General features: G+C 38.9%; 1 protein-coding gene across 1 annotated transcript in view; it reads right to left on the reverse strand.

Moving 5' to 3' along the window:
• CPQ (carboxypeptidase Q) overlaps positions 1–22,014 on the reverse strand; it is a gene marked incomplete at its 3' end in the record, with an annotated part of 44,073 nt that extends 22,059 nt beyond the window's left edge. The window contains exon 1 of the mRNA XM_007454426.1: positions 21,547–22,014. Within this exon, the coding sequence (XP_007454488.1) occupies positions 21,547–21,979 (433 nt within the window). The remainder of the gene's footprint in view (positions 1–21,546) is intronic.
• Between the last annotated feature and the right edge of the window lie 1,125 nt (positions 22,015–23,139).

Consider the following 23,139-nt stretch of genomic DNA (forward strand, 5'->3'; position numbering starts at 1 on the left):
GTAGAGAATGGACTTGAGGACACGGGGAGGGGGAGGGGTAAACTGGGATGAAGTGAGAGAGTGGCATGGACATATATACACTACCAAAGCTAGTGGGAAGCAGCAGCATTGCACAGGGAGATCATCTCAGTGCTTTCTGACCACCCAGAAGTGTGGGGTAGGGAGGGTGGGCGGGAGACGCAAGAGGGAGGGGTTATGGGGATATATGTATATGTATAGCTGATTCACTTTGTTATACAGCAGAAACTAACACAACATTCTAAAGCAATTATACTCCAATAAAGACGTTTAATAAAAAATTAAGATTATCTTGCAGAACAAGATTCCTTTGGAAAATAAAATAAAATAAAAATCACAATAATACAGAGAATTTTTGCTATTATAATTCTATCTCATAAATTTAAGTATCTGTTTAACATACTTTACCAGTAAAGTATTTCAGCATTTCTCACATTTTCTTGTGATTTCATTTATTTTTATTCTGTGTCTGAAAACAGTCATATTATCTAAAATATTATTTTGATGAATTTTTAATATACCTTATAATTTATACATCTAATTAGGTTTTCTCCCATTTTCTTCCAGAGCAATATCAATAAGGTTAGTAAAAACTAAAAATGGGGCTTCTCTGGTGGCACAGTGGTTGAGAATCTGCCTGCTAATGCAGGGGACACGGGTTCGAGCCCTGGTCTGGGAGGATCCCACATGCCGTGGAGCAACTAAGCCCGTGAGCCACAACTACTGAGCCTGCACATCTGGAGCCTGTACTCTGTAACAAGAGAGGCCGCGACAGTGAGAGGCCCGTGCACCGCGATGAAGAGTGGCCCCCGCTTGCCACACTGAAGAAAGCCCTCACACAGAAACTAAGACCCAACACAGCAACATAAATAAATAAATTAATAAAACTCCTACCCCCAACATCTTAAAAAAAAAAAAACTAAAAATGATGTATCTATCCAATTAGGGTAGGTCAAGGGCCTAATGCTTGATCTATTATCTACAAATACGGCATAGTCCCCATTCTTTCTATAATCAAGGTAAAAATATTATTTTTTCAAATAACAATATCTATGAAATGCTAGAAAGAATGCCACACAGATAACATACTGTAGTTCAGATTTCAAAACTTTTTGGAAATGGATCTTAGACACCGTGAAATTCATTAGTGTTACAAAGTTCCAAATGACGACATCAGTAGACATCAAAGGTCCAGGGGATTTTTATTAGCTTAAACTTGGATGGTTTCTGTGGTAATGCAAAATTATTTAAACAGACTAAAAATGAGATATAATTACAACTTTATTTTGAAATCTAGCGTTCTTAAGGAAAACTGGATAATATTTCTCTAGACTTCTATGGTAAGCTCTACTTGGTTTGTCATTTTAACATTTCTGCGTGCACTGCTTTCTATTAAGCATTGTAGAGGACCCAAAGATAATAAAGACAAGAGCCCTGTCTTCAAAAATTTTACAGATTTGACAAGACTATAGATGTCTCTCACAAGCAGAGGAAGTTCTAACTAATGCCACAAGGAGTCGGGTAAACAAATCAATGGGATGCTGAGTGAGCCCAATCTTAAACCACTGAAGGTGAACAGACTTTACCTGTTCGATTTGGTTTTGCATCACTATATCCCAGAGCTGAGATATGATGCCCTTCCAATGAAATAAAATAACTCATGTGTGCAAACCGTGTCACTCTGTAGAGTACTTTCACATACATCCTCTTATTCATGTCTCTCAGCAATCCTACTCAGGAGATAGGACTATTTCCCTCATTTTCTGTACCAGAAAGCTAAGGCTGATACATCAAACAACTTATCCAAAGTTCTTCTAACCACTGAGAGATTGGGTTTGAACTAGATCTTTCTTCTTGTCCGATCTTTTCACAGTCTCACACTGCCTGACCACACTTCCCTGACATACTTCCATTCATTCATTCATTCTCGTTTACCGACCATCAGCAACACGCAGGGCCCTGGGGGGTAAAAGCATCTAAGATATGGTACCCAACCTCTAAAAGAGTACCATGTTTTGGGGGAGTCAAGTCCATAAAGAGCTAATTATAGCGTAATCTGGCAAGTGTTATGACAAAGCTAACGTTAGACGGCGATACCCCAAGGTGTCCCAATATTTAGGGGTAAAGAAACATCAAGGAAAGCCTGCTGAAGGAGGTGAATTCCAAACTGAATCTTCAAGGGTAGACAGGAGTTAGCTGGGTGAGGGAGAGCGGAAGTAAGAGCCCCAGGGGAGGACACGAGAGGAAAGTCTTACAGAGTCTTAAAATAGTCTTACTATTCCAGCCAAGTGTTCAGCATAAGCAAATGATAGCAGAAGAGAGAAACGATACCTTGTGTATGGAAGACTTCACAGCAAGTTTGGTATTACTAGAGACTAATGCTCAACGCAAGAGATGGGGCTAGACAATATGTTACTGAAAGGCTGAAACTGAAATATATAAACTATAGAGGGGACAGATTTTGATTTGTAACAGAATGTTCCTCTTTCAACGCTACATTTTCTATCTTTTCATGAGCAAACTTTTTAACTACTTCAATGTTTACTCAACATTTTTTGCTGAGGTGTAATTTACATACAACAAAATGGGCCAATTTTCAGTATATAATTCAATGAGTTTTAACAAATATATAACTATGTAACCACCACCACAATTAAGATATAGATTATTTTCATCACTATAGAAAGTTCCCTCGTGCCTCCCATTCCTTCTCCCATCCTTGGCCCCTGGCCACCATTGATCTTTCTGTCACTAACCTTTTGTCTTTTATAGGATCTTATATAAATGGAATCATAGGGTATGTAGTGTTTTGGGTTGTCTCCTTTCGCTTAGCATAAAGCTTTTGTGATTCATCTGTGTTGTGCTGTCCACTCATCATCCTCCCTTTCTATTGCTCCACTGTAAGGATGCACCACAGTGTGCTTATTCAGTTCCCCCAGTGATGAACACGTGAGCCACTCTAAGTTTTTACCTGTTACGGATACTACTAAGATGAACATTCACAGACAAACCTTTGTGTGGGCATATGTTTTCATTTTTCTTGGGTAAATGCCTAGGAATGGATTTGCTGTGTTGTATAATAAGCATATGTTTAACTTTATAGGAAACTGCTTTTTAAATAAGTGAAATGGGGGGTCAATAACTATTTATTCTCATTAAAGAATCTTTTGGTTAAACAGCCCAAAGCACTTCTCAAATGTCCTGCCCAATGCATGTATTCTGCATTAATAGCACAGGTTTATTACTTGTAGTTTTCAAAGTACATTCACATGGATGACCTATTTTACCCTTACAGCTGCTCTGTAAAACAGTCCTGGTTGATATTCAGCTGGTAAGTGTCAGAGACAACCTTACCAGATGTGTATGGCATCTGTCTGATAGACCAACAGCCAGGCCACACTGGCTGTCAGATTTTTTTTTTTAATAAATTTATTTATTTATTTATTGGCTGCGTTGGGTCTTCGTTGCTGCATGTGGGCTTTCTCTAGTTGCGGCAAGCAGGGGCTACTCTTTGTTGTGGCGCAGGGGCTACTCTTTGTTGTGGTGCGCGGGATTCTCACTGTGGTGGCTTCTCTTGTTGCGGAGCAACCACTGTGCCACAAGGGAAGTCCCAGATATTTTAAATATCACTTTTGAACTAGGTTCTATGGGCCCCATGTGAAGATGAGGAAACTGAGGCTCAAAGAAGTTAAGAATCTTGGGCTTCCCTGGTGGCACAGTGGTTAAGAATCTGCCTGCCAATGCAGGGGACACGGGTTCGAGCCCTGGTCCAGAAAGATCCCACATGCCATGGAGTAACTAAGCCCGTGCACCATAACTACTGAGCCTGCGCTCTAGAGCCTGCGAGCCACAACTACTGAGCCCACGTGCCACAACGACTGACACCCATACACCCAACAAAGAGTAGCCCCCGCTCGATGCAACTAAAGAAAACCCGCGAGCAGCAACGAAGACCTAACGCAACCAAAATTAATTAATTACTTAATTTTTTAAAAAAAGTTAAGAATCTTGACCATCATGAGACCCTGGAAAAGCATAAGGACAATAAGCTCCCACCTAGAGAGTCTAAGCTCCTATCCTTTCCACATCTTATAGGTACCCAAAGGAGTAAACAGGTGGGTTTAGGGGATATTTGAGCTATAATTAAATAAAGAGGGTGCCTTTCCTCCCACAGGCTTTGCATGAGAAGTTTGTCTTTTGAAGTTCCAAAATTCAACTCTAGAGAATTTTAGCAAAAATACATTGGATTTCTCTCTCTCTAATGGGGGACAGGAATAGAAAACAATATCAGAAATGCTAGAAGCCTCCACGTTTGAGAGGAGAGGGCTGTAAGCCAAGCTGTGTGATGACAAGGATCAGGGACTTTCCATGCTGTGTGTATCCCACAACAAACTCCCCGAAAGCCTGGCCAGACACCTGGCAGCTACAGCTCAGCAGCTACCAAGACCCATTTCACTCTTCATAATTTTATTTTTCTTTCTTTAGCTCAAAAAAAGAGTAGGTAATTTCAAAGGCATTTTTCCCCCCATTTTCTTAAAATAGAACTATATTGTTACAATCTTACCAATCTTCCTAAAAATCACTAACTAAACAGTTTGGTAAAACTGAATAGAATACAAATGAGGACAAAATTAACATTATCTGGATTCAACAGCAACACCAAGATGCAGGCATGGTCTCGGTAGAGTGACTTGAAAAATTAACAACAGTACCAAACCCCAGCTTTGCCCAAGGCCATAAAAAGTGCACTTCTCCTTGAGGGGTGTGAATCCCTCACATATGTTCACCCTGCCATTGTCTGTGGTCCCAAGCTTAATACATTCAACTGTTTGACAAACTAAACTGGGTAAAGAAACTTTCAAATGTGAATATAAATATACTTTGTTTTCACGGTTGGTCTGGGTCTGAGCACGAACTATCTTTACAATTTAGTATCTAAAACTGATCCTGTGTATTCTAGATCAATGATTCCAAACTTGAACTTTAAAGAAACTATGCTTGCGATACACACACACACACACACACACACACACACACACACAATGGGACACTACTTAACCATAAAAAAGAATGAAATTTTGCCATTTGCGGCAACATGGGTGGACTTGGAGGGCATTATGCTATAAATGAAATAAGTCAGACAGAGAAAGACAAATATTTTATGGTATCACTTATATGTGGAATCTAAAAAATACAACTAGTGAATATAACGAGAATGAAGCAGACTCACAGATATAGAGAGCAAACTAGTGGTTACCGGTGGGGAGAGGGAAGGGGGAGGGGCAATATAGGGGCAGGGGATTAAGAGATACAAACTACTGTGTATAAAATAAGCTACAAGGATATATTGTACAACACGAGGAATATAGCCAATATTTTATAATAACTATAAATGGAGCATAAACTTTAAACTTTGTGATTCACTGTACTGTACACCTGTAACATATAATATTATACATCAACTATACTTCAATTAAAAAAAAGAAACTATGGTTGTACCTGTCTTCACAAAGCACAAGTTTCTTGAGAAGAAATTGTCAGAGAGTATAGGATGAGTGATCTCTGAGATATATACAGTTCAGTGAAAAGAGCAAAGATCATTGACTCTGCAGGTAGAAAGGGAATGAATATACAATATGCTTCTATATCACAGACTGTCATAAGAAGGATTCATGGGCAACAGCTAAGTGGTTTCCTCTGGCAAAGGGAACAGGAACCAGAGATCAGCGGTTCAATAGAGACTTACTTTCCCTTGTGTTGCTGGAATTTCTCTTTATTGTGGTCATATATTTCCTCTGCCCTCGCTTCCCCATTTTAGTAAATCATGAACTATGTTAATCATATAAAAAATATTTACATCTTAATCTTTTGTGGTCTTTATTTCAGTTCTTTTTTCTCCGTAAATAAATATCCATAGAATACAAATCTGCAATGTTTTATCTCCCCCATCTCGTTCTATTTTTCTCCAGAGATAACTCAACATTTAAACACATTTAAACACGTGTATAAATCTTCACTATATATAAACACGTGTTTAAATCTTCACTATATACACGTGTTTAAATCTTCACTATACACGTGTTTAAATCTTCACTACATATAAACGTTTAAATATAGAATTATTTGTGTGTTTAACTAACTTCCTATAAATTGTATGATACATACCTATAATTCATCAACTCACTTTTTAACATTCAGTGTTGATTCAGGCTGATACATGTAACTCTAGTTCATCCATTTGAACTGCTTTCTAGTACTCCACTGTCTAAATCTGCTCCAATTTATTTACCCACTCCCCTGTAATAATAATTCCTTATTATTGCAAACAGCAATGCAATAAACGTTCTTGTACAAGTCTCCTTAAGTACTGCGTGAGAGTTTCTTTAGGGTGTGTGTCTAGAATCAAGATTTGCTCATCTGCATAGCAGTTCTCAAGTAGCAACTCATACTCTGGTAGCACTTGGAGTTTCCACTGCCCCAGAGCATTTTGCTAGAGTCAAACTTTTAAAATTTTGTTAAACTTAAAAATTATCTCATTTTTATTATACTTTCAGTAAGTATGTAAGTTGGAAATGGGGGAGGAATAGCGTGAGGCTCTAGGGCACCACCAAGATACAAGAAGACAAACACACTGCTAAGCCAGTATCTCCAACTAAAATAGAAGCAAAATTCATTAAAGCTATGCTAGCTTCATCCCCTTGTCCATCCTACCTCATGCTGGTAACACCTGACTCCACTCCCTAAATCCCAACTTTGTTCCGTCCCCAGCTTCAGTACCCTGTTTACAAGGGCTCTGGTGGCCACTCAAAATCCTATGACTGGCCCCATTGCCAGCCGTGACTCAGATCCAGCCTCTAGACCCATGCGGAAGGCCGAGTGCATCTCTGCTACCAGCCCCATCCAGCCAGGTTTCACTCCTACCAAGTCCTATTGTGGAGGGCATGCGAGAGAGTAACATCGCTACAGAAATAAACCCCATGTCAACCAAGTGAGGTCATGTGGTGTGACCAAAGCCATATGAGGGGGACAACTGAGAGAAGTCCGAAGTGTCAGAAATCCATGGAAAAACTCCCACAAGGGACAACCTACAATGGGGTTTGAGTCTGGCTCAGCAGTTCTTTTTTGTAATTGAACTAGACACACAAATCAATAACTGCACGGAAGGAATCTGGTAACGCCAATTGTGTCATGTAGCTTAGCAAATACTACAGACAGAAATAAACATTCCAAACAACTGAAATATCCAATAATGAAGGACTCAGAAAATAAAACGCTATGTGGCAGGCACTGAATGCTCTAAATGCATTGTCTCACCCTCACTCTAACCCTTATGAGGTGAACACTATTATCCCCATTTTGCAGAAAACACAACAGAGCCTTTGGAAGGTTAAATAATTTGATAAAGGTCATGTTGCCAATTAGCTATCGACACGAGACAACCTCAAAGCCAGGCTCTGACCAATTATACTATACAGACATTAAAAGGAGGAGAAATGTTCACAATGTACTGTAAACACATATAAACATTCAAATGAAAAAAAAAAAATAGAGTATGTATACAGACCAAAATGTTCTTAGCTCTTAACTTTTGGGCAATAGGATTCCTATTCCTATTCCTATTCCTACTTGTGCTTTTCTTTATTTTTCAAATTTCTACATTTGAAAAGAAATGCATTACTTTTAAAATCAGGAAAATACTGTTTTAAAAGACCATATGTAACTTACACTTCCTGCTTGCACATCATTAGCTATTTAGTTTTTGTTCGGACCAGTATATCACCGGTGGTACCCAAAAATGAGTGCTTAGTAAATGCTCTTCAGCATGAAAATAATGCATAAATGCAGTCTGACAGCAAATGTCCTCTTCCACGAACTGAGAGAGACAGCCAGCAGCCTTCTCAGAAAACAAGGCCCTGAATGTTTTGTGGTAATCTCCCCCAAATTAAGTAGAGAAAATCCACTTGAAAGGTAAGGCAGCACAATATGGCAGTCTGAATAAAAACACACTTTGCAAAGCATTCTTTTACTAAAAGCCATATTAGCTTTAAAGTCATTTGGATCATAGTAAGACTGACAGAGATATATGACAAAATGGCAACGTAAAGGAGGAAGCGAACTTCATTTAGTAAACAATGAGACTAACAGTTGCCTGTGAAGGTGAGACTGGAAATTATTTCATTGATCCTGTATGATCAAGAGAGTATAAGCTATTGTTTGGTTCAGCAAATTTTTGAAAACCAAAAAACTAGATATCCTACTAAAATAACTCAGGAATTCTCATATCAAATACAAATTATGCAACTACTAGTAATATTTATAACCAAAGAAACTGACCCCAAATCGTTCAGAGAATTTTTTTAACTTTGTCCTGGTCACGTGATACAGTAGCAAAGATTAAAACTCAAAACTCTTTACAGCTACTTCTTTATGCTTGATTAAGAGATACCAATTTAGGCTACCATCTAATCTCCCTTCCTTTCCTTCCTCACCCTAGAAATAATTTCTGTCCTAAGAAAGGTAAGAATACATAAGATGACCTTAGCAAGGTTTTCTTCAGTCTACCTTTGTAGCTTTCCAGTCCTATCACCACTCACTTATTTCTTCTCTCTATAAACATACTCCTCCGGTCATAAGGTAAATTCATCGGAAACTTTTACACCCTCATGCCTCTGCTCCTCTTTGCCGTCCAAAGAATATGTTTTCTTGCTTCTTAGCCCGAATGAATCCTTCACCCTTCAATGTCATGTCCCTCTGAAGGCTTGTTCAACCCACACATGCAACTAATCCCCATCTTCTCTATGTTCCCATCTTATTTACACCAGTGCTTTTCTCCTTGTTTGATTCATCTGGGTATCATCGCCACCTAACCCTGGGCTGGGCATACAGTGGGTGCCAATGCAATAACCAATTACTGAGCGCCTGCCATGTGAGAAGTGCTACCTTAGGGGCTACAGAGACAGAGATTATAGGCAGCTCTTTTCTGAATCAAGCTCACAATACATTGATTTGACAGCTAAGTAAACATGAATCACTGTTATGGCAGTATCAACAGAGAATTCAATCGTTTGTATATAGAATTTAACTAAAGAAAATAAGAAATGCCACAAGGGTGGAATTAGTGACCACCCTGGTCCATTGTTAACATTTTGTGGCATCTGGGGATGTTCTATAAGAGGACATGAATGTTTTCTATGGAATCAACCTCAAAGGGTCAGTGTATTAAAAAGTAACCCTATTATCCACTGTCTTCAGCCAACTTCCTTCCCCAGCCCTCTCCTTTCTCTCTGTGACATCACTATGGTTTTTCTACTAACTCAGACTTGAAAGCTCTGTAATCTTTGATTCCTCCCATTCCTGATGTCTCATATCTAAAAGGCATTCACTGATCTTTATTTACTAATATCCATGGGGGAATTTTCTGGCAGTCCAGTCGTTAGGAGTCAGCACTTTCACTGTGGGGGCCTGGGTTCAAGCCCTGGTCAGGGAACTAAGATCCTACAAGACACATGGCATGGCCAAAAAAAAAAAAAAGAAAAAAGAAAATTTCTTGTCTCGATTTCTGAGGCCATTAGTCCAAACTACTAGTCCCTCAAGTCTGAACTCCCTGTGATCTTTCTCCTTTCCACCTATTTGTCACAGAGCCAAGAGAATGTTTTCTGAAAAATGTTTATCCAAAAATTCCCCTATTTATAAGTGTATACCAGTTCCCACTGGTTATAAATCTGATCTGGTCCTATCTTAGGTTTCCACCATTATTCAGACAACACCTTCTGTCATCTATATGCACCATTCATAAGCGCCCTACACATTACCTGGTCATATACAAGGATGAAATAAAGAAGATATGATCACCAACAAAATGTACTTCTCAAGGTCTTCTTGGAAGAATTCCTAAGCAAGGTGGTCACAACGCTGATAATTCTCGGGCTCAGTGGCAACTAACAGGGATTAACTGCAATTTAATCAAGTTTTGACAGTTTCACCCTCAACTTGCTTCAAAAATACTAAGTGGATGACATCTGGTCCCAGGGGTTTATTTATCAGCCACTTTGTCAATCAGGCCTTGAGGACCCAGTGATTTACCAGTAGTTGATCTAAAACCTTTAAGCCATCTACTTCTAAAGAGGACAAATCTTAATATTTCCTCAGGAAAATGTTTCAATTTGATGATATAAAGTTCTGAAACTTCCTGGAAAATTTACATGCAATGTTTTCAGACAAAGAAAACCAAGCCTACAAGCCTTGGCCTATTGGCTGCCCCTGGAGAAATCAAAGTGGCTTCAGCTAATTGATATTATTGATGCATTTTTCCAACAACCATGAAAATGGCACTGATTGTTAGGAAATCACTTTCAATGTGAAATGCATCACAAATTTTTCCTTTACTGTTATAAGAGTACAAAACATGTGCTCACCAACTTGCTTCAAGCGACTGTAATTCTAAGAACACAATGAGGCTGTCAAAGAGGACTTTTACAGACTAAGAAAAAGACAGAAGTTCCAATTAAATCTAGAGCAATAACCTGACATAGCTACAGAGACATCAGCCTTGGACTGCTGGTGAGGCAATGAACCAGAAACTAGGAAGTAGGAAACGAAAAGACAAAATGAAAAGACAGAGTCCAAAACAAAAAAGAATGAGAGAAATAAAGAGAGTAACAGAGAAGGGCAGAGGTGGTTAGTACAGAAAGGTACAGAGAAAGAAACACACAGAGAGACAGAGCAAATCACAGAGATACAAAGAGAAAGAGAAATAAAGAGACACAGATTCACAACTATTGAGAAGAAATATCTAAATTTCCTAGTTCTACATGATGAAGTTCGATACTAATTGTAGTCTTTTGATTATTGAACACATTTCTTAGATTCACCCACAACATCAGTTATCAAAAACCTACAGTTATTAAACAATGATATTTTCCATTAGTAAAAAGGAGTCAGAGATTTGCTAAAGGAAAGGAAGGGATGAAATGTGAGCTGGAGAAAGGTGTTTTTTAGAAAGCATACCTGGGTACTATCAACCTACATTATTTCATCATCAAGTCTCCAGGGAACATTATCCGTACTTTTAGATTTAAAAAGAAAACCTCTTCCTAGAAGATTTTCCAAAAAATTAAACTAATGTGATTTAAAGGTCTTACTATACTGAAGGCTACACAAAGCAAATGAAAAGAGACATCATCCCTGCTTCCAGAGCTTTGAAAGTTAGAGGATAAAAATGAGAGATATGTATTACATGAAAACTAAAACATATAAGTAAAAAGTACAGATTTTACATTGTATAAGCATAAATCGAAGTGATTATCATAAGATTATGGATGAAGAGGTAACTGGATAATGTTTAAAAAGTAAAAGAGAAGTGGTTTCCTTTCCTCTTGGAGAATATGACAAATTACCCAAATACCTACTACCTTAACCTCATGACTCATGGACTGACAAGTGGATTTCTGTTTTTAATATCAGATACAAAAGTGCTGGGCTAATTATACTCCTTAGTTCATAGCATACCATCTTTATTGGCCTATTCAAGGCAAGTATCTTGTTTTATTTTCTTGTTTTTAATTTATTTATTCTCTTTTATCCCCATCTTCATTCCTACCTCCAACCCACGTCCTGGATAGGCAACCATTCTAAGATATTTTTTGCTTATATGCCTTCTTGTAAAATGTGAACTATAATTCTGAGTGCATGCAAAAATTGTATGTATATGTATGCAACTGTATTATATATGTCACTCTATTTTTTACTTTTATTACCCAGCTTTATACATGTAAGATACATCCACACTGATATATATATATATATATATATATATATATATATATTCCTTTGCTATATATATTAGTCTGCTGCTTCTAACTTCTGTATAACATACCCTGAGGAGCATCTACCACATTTTACATGTCTACTCTCCCAGAGATTGACCTAGAGATGCACACTACCCCCAAAAATTAGGCCATAATAATCATCCTTGTTATGTACCCTTAGGGACCTCTGTGACAATTTCTTTGGGAAATATACTAAGGAAGTGAATTATTTGTTCATTGGGTATGAAAATATATTTAAGTGGGCTAAATATTACCAGTTTGCTCTCCAGAATTGTGGCACCATGCTTCACGCCCACCAATAAATGTATAAGGAAGGGCTCCTATATCACCACAGCATCACCAATGCATTTTACATCTGTGCTGTAAAATGATCTCATTTTTAAAACTTGCATTGTTCTGACTGCTAATGAGTTAAGATCTCTTTATACACTTGTTAGCATTCAGGCTTCCTCTTCTTTAAACTGCTTATTCAGAGCCTTTGTCCATTTTTCTATTAGGGTTACTGCCCTTTTCTTTTGATTTCCAGTAATTCATAGCCTACATATTAATCTCATAATGATTTTAGACAGTGTTAGTATCTTCTCCCATTTTTCCATCTGCCTAACAGCTTTGTGCATGGTATCCTTCATTGAACAGAAATTCTTAATTCTGATGCAATCAAATTCGGTAATGTTTTCATCTTGTGGTTTGTACTTTTCAAGTTGTGTTTGTGTGAGAGTGTAAAGGCACACAGGAGACAGATGTGGTGGCCCTATTCTTGAGGAAACAGCCAAGAGGAAAATAGATACACCTGCAAGATGTGGGCAGAAAGACCCACCATGAGGCTAGGTGAAAAAGAAGGCCATTGGGAAGGTATGACTTAGGACATGACTCTGCCACATATTATATGCTGTGTTACCTTGGACAAAGTGCTAAACCTCCCAGAGCCTGCCATCTGTCAAGTGTGAACAACACCTATCCCAAAAGACAATGTAAGTAAAAGAATCTGCACAATCACTAGCGTATAATAGACAGGCTCTCAATAAATGAGTTCCTTTGCCCCCTTCCTCCTCATTTCCAATCCTGATTTGATGCTGAGAGAGGGAATTTGCAACCTGTGACATTTTGGAATCAGATTCTTCAGCTGATCCCACACCTCCAAATTCTAAGTATCATCTGTGGATACAGGCTCCTAAGAGCACTTCTGCTCATACTGCAATTAGATATCAGACAAAGATTAAGCCCTGAAAGAAAAAAAAAAAAAAAACAGTGAAAATGCTGTTTTCCTGATGAGACCAAAGGAGGAAAAGAGGACAGGTACAAATAACTAATTATCTGATGATGGGACCTTGGGCGTAAATTAGTTAGCATCTCACTAAGAAATGGATCAAAGTATTGGCTGTAGAATGTCTTCGTTTGGTGGATGTGCTGGGAGTGTGCAGGAAGGCTATTTTAGGTTTCCATACGATTAGAACAGTGAGATTTTGGAATAAGCTTAAGCTGTAGCTTTCGGATCTATGCTGCTGAAGTTTTCAGAAAGAACTGACTGGTAAACAACCTCATTGTGATTTGACTGATGTTTGTTTATCCTTCTCTTTCCTATGTGCCTTCACTTCAGATGCAAACTGAAACTTACTGTTATTTGGATATGACATAAAGACCTATGGAAATCACATAAGGCTAAAGGAAGCTTGAGTATGAATAAGTTTTGCTGTTTTTTTATTAAGTTTTTAAATATCCTTTTCAAATGTGTGATATGTATCACAAATCTACCCATCAGGTCAATAGCTATTTAATATGTATTTGTATTACATTACTAGGTATAGCACTAAATGAGATACACAGATAAACAAGATGTGGCTTTTACCCCAGAGGAGGTCACAGTTTCTCAGAAGAGATAACCATGTGAACAATCAACTACAGTAAATTGTGATCATTGTATAATATAGGCAAACAAAGCGCTATGAGAATGGAGATGAAAGAACAATTACATTTATTTAGGTTTAGGTTCAAGAAAGACTTTAGAGAAAAGATCCACTTTAAATGAGTCTTTAAAAATGAGCAGGGGGCTTCCCTGGTGGCGCAGTGGTTGAGATTCCACCTGCCGATGCAGGGGACACGGGTTCGTGCCCCGGTCTGGGAAGATGCCACATGCCACGGAGTGGCTGGGCCCGTGAGCCATGGCCGCTGAGCCTGCGCGTCCGGAGCCTGTGCTCCGCGGCGGGAGAGGCCACAACAGTGAGAGGCCCGCGCCTGGAGCCTGTGCTCCGCAACAAGAGAGGCCACGACAGTGAGAGGCCCGCGCACCGTGATGAAGAGTGGCCCCCACTTGCCACAACTAGAGAAAGCCCTCGCACAGAAACGAAGACCCAACACAGCCAAAAATAAAAATAAAATAAATTAAAAGAAGGTTCAACATTAAAAAAAAAAAAAAAAAAAAAAAAAAGAGCAGGGATTTTCCAAGCAGAGAAGGGTTAGGTTGAGTTGGGGTTAGGGTTGGGTTAGCAGAGCTCCAGGAAGCAGTTTTTAAGTCAAGGAAGTATGAACACGTCCAGGCAAGAGCAGCTAGGACCATGGTGTTGTGGCTAGGGAGGAGCTAGACATAAGCCTAGAAGCACAGCCTGCGGTCACTTTTTTAAAGGTCATAAGAATTTGAACTATACCCTGAACAGTGAAAAGATTTTAAGTAAGCGAGTGACATAATGAGATCTATATTTTACAAAGACAATTGAAGCAGCAGTATGGAAATTGATTAAAATGAGACTGGAGTCAGGAGGATCAGTTAGGGAGCGACTATAGCACTGTAGGCAGGAGATGTTAGCTCCTCAACTCTGATGTGAGAGTGAGAATAGACAAATGGAGTCATTTGACATTTAAGTCTTGGTGACCAACTGAATGCTAGAGTGAGATAAATGGAAAGACTCAATCATTCAACGAATATTTCTCAAAACTTCTCTGTGTATGAAACATTATGTTAAGAGCTAGGGCAGAGTTTCTCAACTTCAGCACTACTGGCATTTTAGAATGGATAATTATTTGATGTGGGGGAAGGGGAGGGCTGTTCTGTACACTGTGGGATGTTTAGCAATATTCCTGATCTCCACCCACTGAAGGCGAGTAGCACCCCCTCTCAGTCATGATCATCAGAAATGTGTCCAGACATTGCCAAATTTCCTCTAGGGAGCAAAATTATCGCCACTTGAGAACCACTGAAGCTGGGATCTCTGACTCTGAGAGGCTTATTATCTGTAGAGAAATGCTTATGGAATAAGCAAGTACAGGGCACAAGAAAAGCAGAAAGGAGGAAGTTGTCAATACTTCCTTGGGGATGAGCAAGCATAGCAAAAGTCTCCATAGAAGAGGAGACATCCAAGCTGAATCCTTAAATAAGGGCATTCCTGACAGGGGACAAAAACATGAAAGCAAGATACCATATCAGATACCAGCAGAATTTTGAGGCTCTGAGCCTGAGCTCTTGGCGGTTGGCAATGTCATTAATGAATATGAGAAACACAGACAAGATGCTGAATTTGTGGGGCTTGCAGGACATCCAGTAGTTCTTGGAAATGCAAGTAGGAAGTCTTCTCCCAGCTCTCCACAGAGAGCTCACAGAGCCCTAACCCGGGCACACAAATAAACTAATACACACTGTAATACTCAAGTCTAGAATTGGAAAGTTTAAAAAAATTCGCTCTGGTTACATAAGGAATCTGCTCCATAGCACATGCCTAGGAGAATACTGCTCTTGTGATCTTGTGATTATCTTCACTGATCCCTTGTGGATTCTCAGAAAAACCACAGCCTTTCTAATCTAGAAGGATGTTACAGATTCATTTGCCAGCCATCTCTCATTTTATAGGTGACAAAATTAAGGCCCATAGAGATTAAATGACTGGGCCAGAGTCACACAACTAGTAGGTGGCTAAACCAAGGATATGACATGGGTTTCCTAGGAGATGAGATCCGCACCTGTACCTAGAGGTCCCTTTATGCAGACTTTACCCTATCTTCTGTGGGAATTTTTCCACACCTGGTCCAGCCTAACTCTCCAGTCTCCTTAGAGCTTAAAATAGCCCAGTTGCCAGACAATTGTTTATCTACCTTGAGCTCCATGGAATGAAGAATGGGGTGAAAGTGAGTCTTGGGACACCACAATAGATTCCAGTGAGTAAAATTCACTTCCCCTGGGTTTTTAAGGGCCCAGGAGCAATCTGTAACCTGGCTCAGCTTTCCCAGGCAGACAGCCAGGGAAGAGCAGGCCCAGTTACAGAAACAAGAAATGAGGATACGAAAGAAAGGAAAATGAGAAAAAAATGTCCAAAGGTACAGATACCAGTATCATCTGCAGTATAAGTACCAGCAACTTTTGAGAGAGATCTGCTTCAGTCAAATGGATAAAAAGGGAAATCTTATAAATGAAAATAACATTAAAATATCTGTATGTGAGGCAATATAGTCTAATGACTACAAGCACAAAGTCTGGAGTTTGACAGTTGTTCATACCTGAACTTGGTCTCTCACTAGTTGTGTTACCCTGGGCAAATTACCTAATCTCTTGTAGTCTGGTTTTCTCATTTGTTAAAATCAAAACATAACAAAACAAACAAACAAAAACCCCCAGACCTTTAAAGATACTGATAGTTAGGAGGGCTAAAAAGGAAATAAATATGTATATATGCTGGTGTCTAACACAGATTAGTGACAACAGAAGGCAATTAAACAAACTCCTGGTTGACAATATAGAACCCAAGCTGAGGGGTCCCTAACACCTTAGAGGACTCACACAGCCTCAGAAAGACCAAAACTAGCCATCCCAGTGGTACTTCCAGAATGGTACAGTGAGAAACTTGGCAGATCTTCCTCCCTACAAAACATTTAACTGGGAAAAAACATTTTTAAAAAATCACTTACAGTCTCTCAAAACTGTCCTAAGGGCATACAGCAAGTGGAGAAACATTCATTCAAGAAAATATACTAAATCTAAGTTAGAATAATGAGAGTCTGTAGCATTGGGCCATCACCTGCTTCCTTCTCCCATCCCCAACTGCATGTTATAGAAACTCTATTATGGCCACTCCACTCCAAGAGGACTAGGTCCCCATTCCTCTACCCAGCCCCTACTTGTATGGTGGAAGTCCTACCCCAAGTACAGCCATGAGAAAACTGGGACCCTGATCACTGCTATCTTAGCTCATTCATAGGCAGAGGTCTCATGCTGGGAGGGGCAAGATGAAAAGACCAGTAGCTACCACCATCCCCTTCTAGCACCTGCCAGGGATATCACTCTGGGGAAGCAGGCCACTATCACTATGCCTAGCTCCTGGGAACTCCCAGGGAAGAGGCAACCCAGGAGGATGAAGAGTTTTGCAGTTCTTAACCAGGGTAGTGACTTTATTTGGAACAGAACACAGAGAATCCCATGCCTAAAGGTGTTGTTGGAAACGATGGAGAGCTTGGTAGAGAACAAGTTAGGGGGTACTGGTAGCTTTATGATACTGCTAACAACAAGCAAAATGGCAGAACAATCAGAAGTTTAACCAAAAGAACCAGGGAGGGAAAAGCGACCAAGGAAAACCCTCCCTGGATCACAATAAACCCTGGGGGTTGGGAAGGCTATACACATGGTCCTACTTAGGAACAATCGAAAACCGGACATGGGTCAGATTGAAAACATTTTCCAAGCTGCACACAGATCCATCAACACATCGCAGAAGCCTTACTGGCACAAGAGGCTTAAGCACAACCTCTAACCAAATACTGGCTGAAAAATAAGCTATTCTGACACAGAGGAAAATATTATTAAGCTATAGGCTTAATAGATAGATTGATATAGATTATGCAATCTGAAAGTGGAGAAAAATGAGCAGAGCCTCAGAGAAATGCGGGACACCTTGAAGGGCACCAACATACTCATAATGGAAGTACCAGAAGGAAAGAGAACAAAAAAAGGGATAGAAAATATATTCATAGTAAAAAAAAGCTGAAAACTTCCCAAATTGATGAAAAACATTAATCTATACATGAAGCTCAACAACCTCTAAGCAAGATAAAAGCAAAGAAATTCCCACCTACGTGTGTCAAAATTAAAATGTTGAAAACAAAAAGAAAAAAATCTTGAAATCAGGAAGAGCAAACTGACTTGTGACAAGGAGCATACCTCATTTTATTGTGCTTTGCAGATACTGTGTTTTTTTACAAATTGAAGGTTGTGGCAACCCTGTGTTGAGAAAGTCTGTTGGTGCCATTTTCCCAACAGCATTATTTTTTATTTAAGGTATGTACATTGTTTTAGACATACGGCTATTACACACTTAATAGACTACGGTATAGTGTAAACATAACCTCTATAAGCACTAGGAAACCAAAAAATTCATGTGACTCGCTTTACTGCAATACTCACTGTATTACAGTGGTCTGGAACCAAACCAAATATCTCCAAGGTATGCCTGTACAGGGGAATTCCAGCAATATTAACAGCTAACTTCTCATCAGAAACAATGGAAGCCAGAGGACAATGGAATGACAAATTCAATGTGTTGGAAGTAAAAAGCTGTGAATCAAGAATCTTATAACCAGTAAAACTGTGTTTCAAAAATGAAGATTAAATAAAGAACTAAATATGGATGAAAGCTTAGAGAATTCTCTGCTAGTGGACTGGCTTTGAAAGACAAAGAAACTAAAGAGAGTTCTTCAGGCAGAAAGCAAATGACACCAAACAATAATTTGAATCCTTATCCTCACAAAAATAAAAATAATTGTAAGTGGATACTATAAATAACTGTATGCCAAAAAATTACATAATTTATATAAAATTAATAAATTCCTAGAAAGACACAAACTACTAAAACTGACTCAAAAAGAAATAGAAAATCTGAATAGATCTATACCAAAGGAAAATATTGAAGTAATAGTTAACAATCTTCCCACAAAGAAAATCCCAGAATCAGATGGCTTCACTAGTGAATGCTACCAAAAACTTAAAGAATTAATACCAATCTTTCACAAACTCTTCTGAAAAACAGAAGACAACATAATACTTTTTAACTTATTCTTTGAGGCCAAAATTACCCTGATACCAAACCAGACAAAGACATCACACAAAGAAAATAAAACTACAGGCCAATATCCCTTATGAATATACATGTAAAACTGCTCAACGAAATACTAGTAAACTGAATTCAGTGACATATAAAAAAAGATTATACACCATAACCAAATGGGATTTATCCCAGGAATGCACGGTTGGTTTAACATCTGAAAATCAATTAATGAAATACATCCAGTTCAACGGGGAAAGAACAGCCTTTGCAACAAATGATGCGGAGACAACTGCATGACCACAGCAAAAGAAAAAGTTGGACTCCTACCTCACACCTAAAATTAACTCACAGACCTAAATGTAAGAGCTAAAATTATAAAACTCTTAGAAGAATAAATAAAACTCTTAGGAATAAATCTTTGTGACCTTGGTTTAGGCAATGGTTTCTTAGATATAACACCAAAAGCACAAGCAACAGAAAAAAAATTAGATAAATTGTGCTAATTCAAAATTAAAGACGTTTCTGCAGCAAATACTACCATCGAGAAAGTTAAAAAAAAAAAAATCCATAGAATGGGAAAGAACCTTAGTAAATCACACTGATAAGAGACTTGCAACCAGAATACATGAAGAGCTTTTACAATTAAACAATAAAAATTCAAATAGCACAATTAAAAACTGGCCAAAGGATTTGAGTATACATTTCTCTGAAAAAGATACACAAATGGCAAATAAGAACATGGAAGGATGCTCAACATCATTAGTCATTAGAGAAGTGCAAATAAAAACCACAATGAATATCATGTCACACCCACTAGGGCAGCTGTAACCAAAAAGACAGATAACAAGTGTTGACAAGTACGTGTAAAAATTAGAAAACATCAGTGAAAATGTACAATGGTGAAGTCACTTTGGAAAACAGTTTGGCAGTTCCTCTGAAAGTTAAACATAGAGTTATTATATAACCAAGCAATTCCACTCCTTGGTACATACCCAAGAGAAATGAAAATACATGTACATACAAAGACTTACGCATGAATGTTTATAGCAGCATTATTCATAATAGCCAAAAGGTGGGGGAAAAAAACAAATGTTCATCAACTGATCAACGGATAAATAAAATACGGTATATCTGTAAAATGGGAAATTATTCAATAATAAAAATGAATTAAGCACTGATACATGCTACAACATGGATGAACCTGGAACACATGCTACATGAAAGAAGCCAGTCACAAAAGAAACTATAGTATATTATTTCATTCATGTGAAATATCCAGAATAGGCAAATCCCTAAAGACAGAAAGCAAATTAGTGGCTACCTAGGGCTTAGGAGGGTGGCAGGAAAGGGATGGAGCATAACTGCTAATGAATATAAAGCTTCTTTGGGGGGTGATGAAATGTTCTCTGATTAGATAGTCATGGTGGTTGCACAATTCTGTGAATATATTAAAAACCACTGATGTGCACGTTTCAAATGGGTGAATATTATGGTATGTGAATTATATCTCAATAAAGTGGTTTGTTCTTTGTTTTTTGGGGTTTTCTGGCTGGGCCGTGAGGCATGTGGGATCTTAGTTCTCTGACCAGGGACTGAACTCTTCCGTAGCCCCTGCAGTGGAAGTGCACAGTCTTAACCGCTGGACCCCCAGAGAAGTCCCGATATCTCAATAAAGATGTTTTTAAAAAGCTGACCATCTGCTTCTCTACTGGGTGTTTCTCTTGGCATTAGAGAAGGCCAAAAGTTTCTATAAACTTTTTAAAGAAGCTCAACTAGCTTTTTTTTATAAACTAAAGTTGACCCTTGAACAATGCAGGTTTTAACTGCACAGGTCCACTTACACGTGGATTTCTTTTCAACAGTAAATACAACAGTACTACATGACCTACGGCTAGTGAATATGCAGATGCAGAAACTCACGGATACAGAAGAAGCAAACAGTATATATGGAGGGCTGACTGTAAGTTATACACGGATTTTCAACTGCGTGGAGGGTTGGTGCCCCAACTCTCGTGTTGTTCAAGGACCAACTGCAGTTCCTTTGCCATAGGAATATAGTCTGTGAGTACATGCACAGTCCATGAATAGTCGAATACCAACTGAGAGCTCACTGTTGACTGGTTTTATATCCCTGATCTAAGCATTTACATTGTCTGATGAGGCTGAGCCAGAGTGCTGATAAGTAAAGCTAGAACTCCACCCTAGACAACTCCTTGCATTAGAGACCTCAGGTTCTGTAAAAATAATTGCCTCAAATCAATTCAATGTGCAAGGCTCTGTCCCACATTTCATTAATTCTAAGAAATTCTGTACACTGAGGCCACTTGGAAGAAGTCATAGCTTTTATAACCTATTTACATATATCTCAATTCTCTACAGAATGATACTAATGTTATACTAGATAGAAATTATTAAGTGATACAGTTCATAAGTATCATGGACCAATAGCTGTAGATGCTTCATTGTAAAACGTGACACTTTCAGAAAAGAAAGAGAGGGAAAAAAGGGAGAAAAAAGGAGGATAAGAGTAAAGAGCTCAAGCCAATGGAATGCAAAATGATTATATCTTCCTTTTTATCACCCAGTTACAATATGAATCACGCACGCTATAACCAGTTATGTCACATGGCATTAGTTTTCATAAAGAACACAGCAAATTGACTTGAAAAGGCAAATAATACCTTCTGGGGGCGTCCCGATGCTGCTGCCAAGCCCCAAAACGGCCATCTTGTGAATTCTCGGCTCCAGCATCACAGCAGACCCTTCTCCCCTTTCCCAGTGGGGTATTTTGACAGGCTCCAGGTGGACATTCTCCAGCCCATCTTCCTGCAGGTTTTGGTGCATGATTTGGATGGCTTTTTCTAGGCTCTTGGAACCACTGAGTCTGGGTCCAACAGTGTCAACCAGAAGTGCCAATCGCTCATAGGATCTGTTCTGGGCTTTACCATAAACAGCAAGGTTGATGATTGCTTTAGCAGCATCTCCATAGCAGGCTATTCCTTCTTTTATTTCTTGAAAAGTCCTCTGAGAGACGCCATTCCCATATACAGCTTTCCCAGAGCTCAGGGATAAAAAGTGAACAACGCCAACAAATACGAAGACATGGAACTTCATTTTTTTCCCCAGTCTGTTTTCTTCCTAAAATAATCAAGGTAAGTAAGAAATATTTGTTAGGGGAAAAGAATCTCACAGCTATATCTGCCCATAACCCAGGGACTGCTTCTCAAACAGGATGCCCCTTCCCTTCTCACCTGTTGCCCAATTTCTACCATCAAATTCAGGTACCATAACTCCCAGGAATGAAGAGGAAAAGAGGCAATGATTGGCCTTATTGACAAGGTAGCACATATTAAAACCACAAAATCATGTTACCTAGCAATCAGTTTAAAATATGCTAAAAGATTAAAAAAAGAAGATAACTAGGAAAGAGAGGAAGAAATAGAGGTAGCAGTGATAGGGCTAGGGCAGTGTTACCCCTTCTTCTAAACACAGTATGATCCAAATGTTTCAGAGTTCCCTCTACCTGATATGCTCTCTCCTGTTTGCCTATTGAACTTATCCTTCGAGGCCCTTTCAGAGACGTCATCTCTTCTTGACGCTCTCCCTAACCCCAACCCTTCCACGTTTAATCCTCACAGCAGTTCTATGAAACAGTTTCTTATTATTGCCTTCATTTTAGAACTGAGGATCCTGGGGTAGTGAGAGATTAAGTAACTTGCCAAAGACACACAAAGGCTTTCCAGCCCTAGAGACCACGCTGTAAACAGTGCTAAAAGTATGTTTGTGGACCCATGCCAGTCCACAATTGTTTTTCACAAGTCCACGAAAGACAAACACAAAGATTAAGAGCAAACATATTCAGTAATGTGCAACACAGTAGCCAACAGTCCAACGTGGTTATTACAATTTAAATTAAATCATCGGCTTCTCAGCCACAGTAGCTGCATTTCAAATGCTCAACAGCCACATGGGCTAGTGGCTGTTGTATTGGGCAGCACAGAAAGAACATTTCTATCATCATAGAAAGTTCTGTTGAATAGCACTGGCTTAGACACCTTTATAGATAACTGACAGAACAACTATACATTTGTCAAATCTAATGACTAAAAACTGATGCTTCATTTTACTTTTCTACTTCACTATTTTATTTTTCAAAAGCATCAGTCTGCAACAAATTCTAAATTTAAAAATCTGGGGCTTCCCTGGTGGCGCAGTGGTTGGGGGTCCGCCTGCCGATGCAGGGGACGCGGGTTCGTGCCCCGGTCTGGGGGGGT

This window comes from Lipotes vexillifer, unplaced genomic scaffold (genome assembly GCF_000442215.2).
Source record: "Lipotes vexillifer unplaced genomic scaffold, Lipotes_vexillifer_v1.1 scaffold457, whole genome shotgun sequence".
Taxonomy (NCBI): domain Eukaryota; kingdom Metazoa; phylum Chordata; class Mammalia; order Artiodactyla; family Lipotidae; genus Lipotes; species Lipotes vexillifer.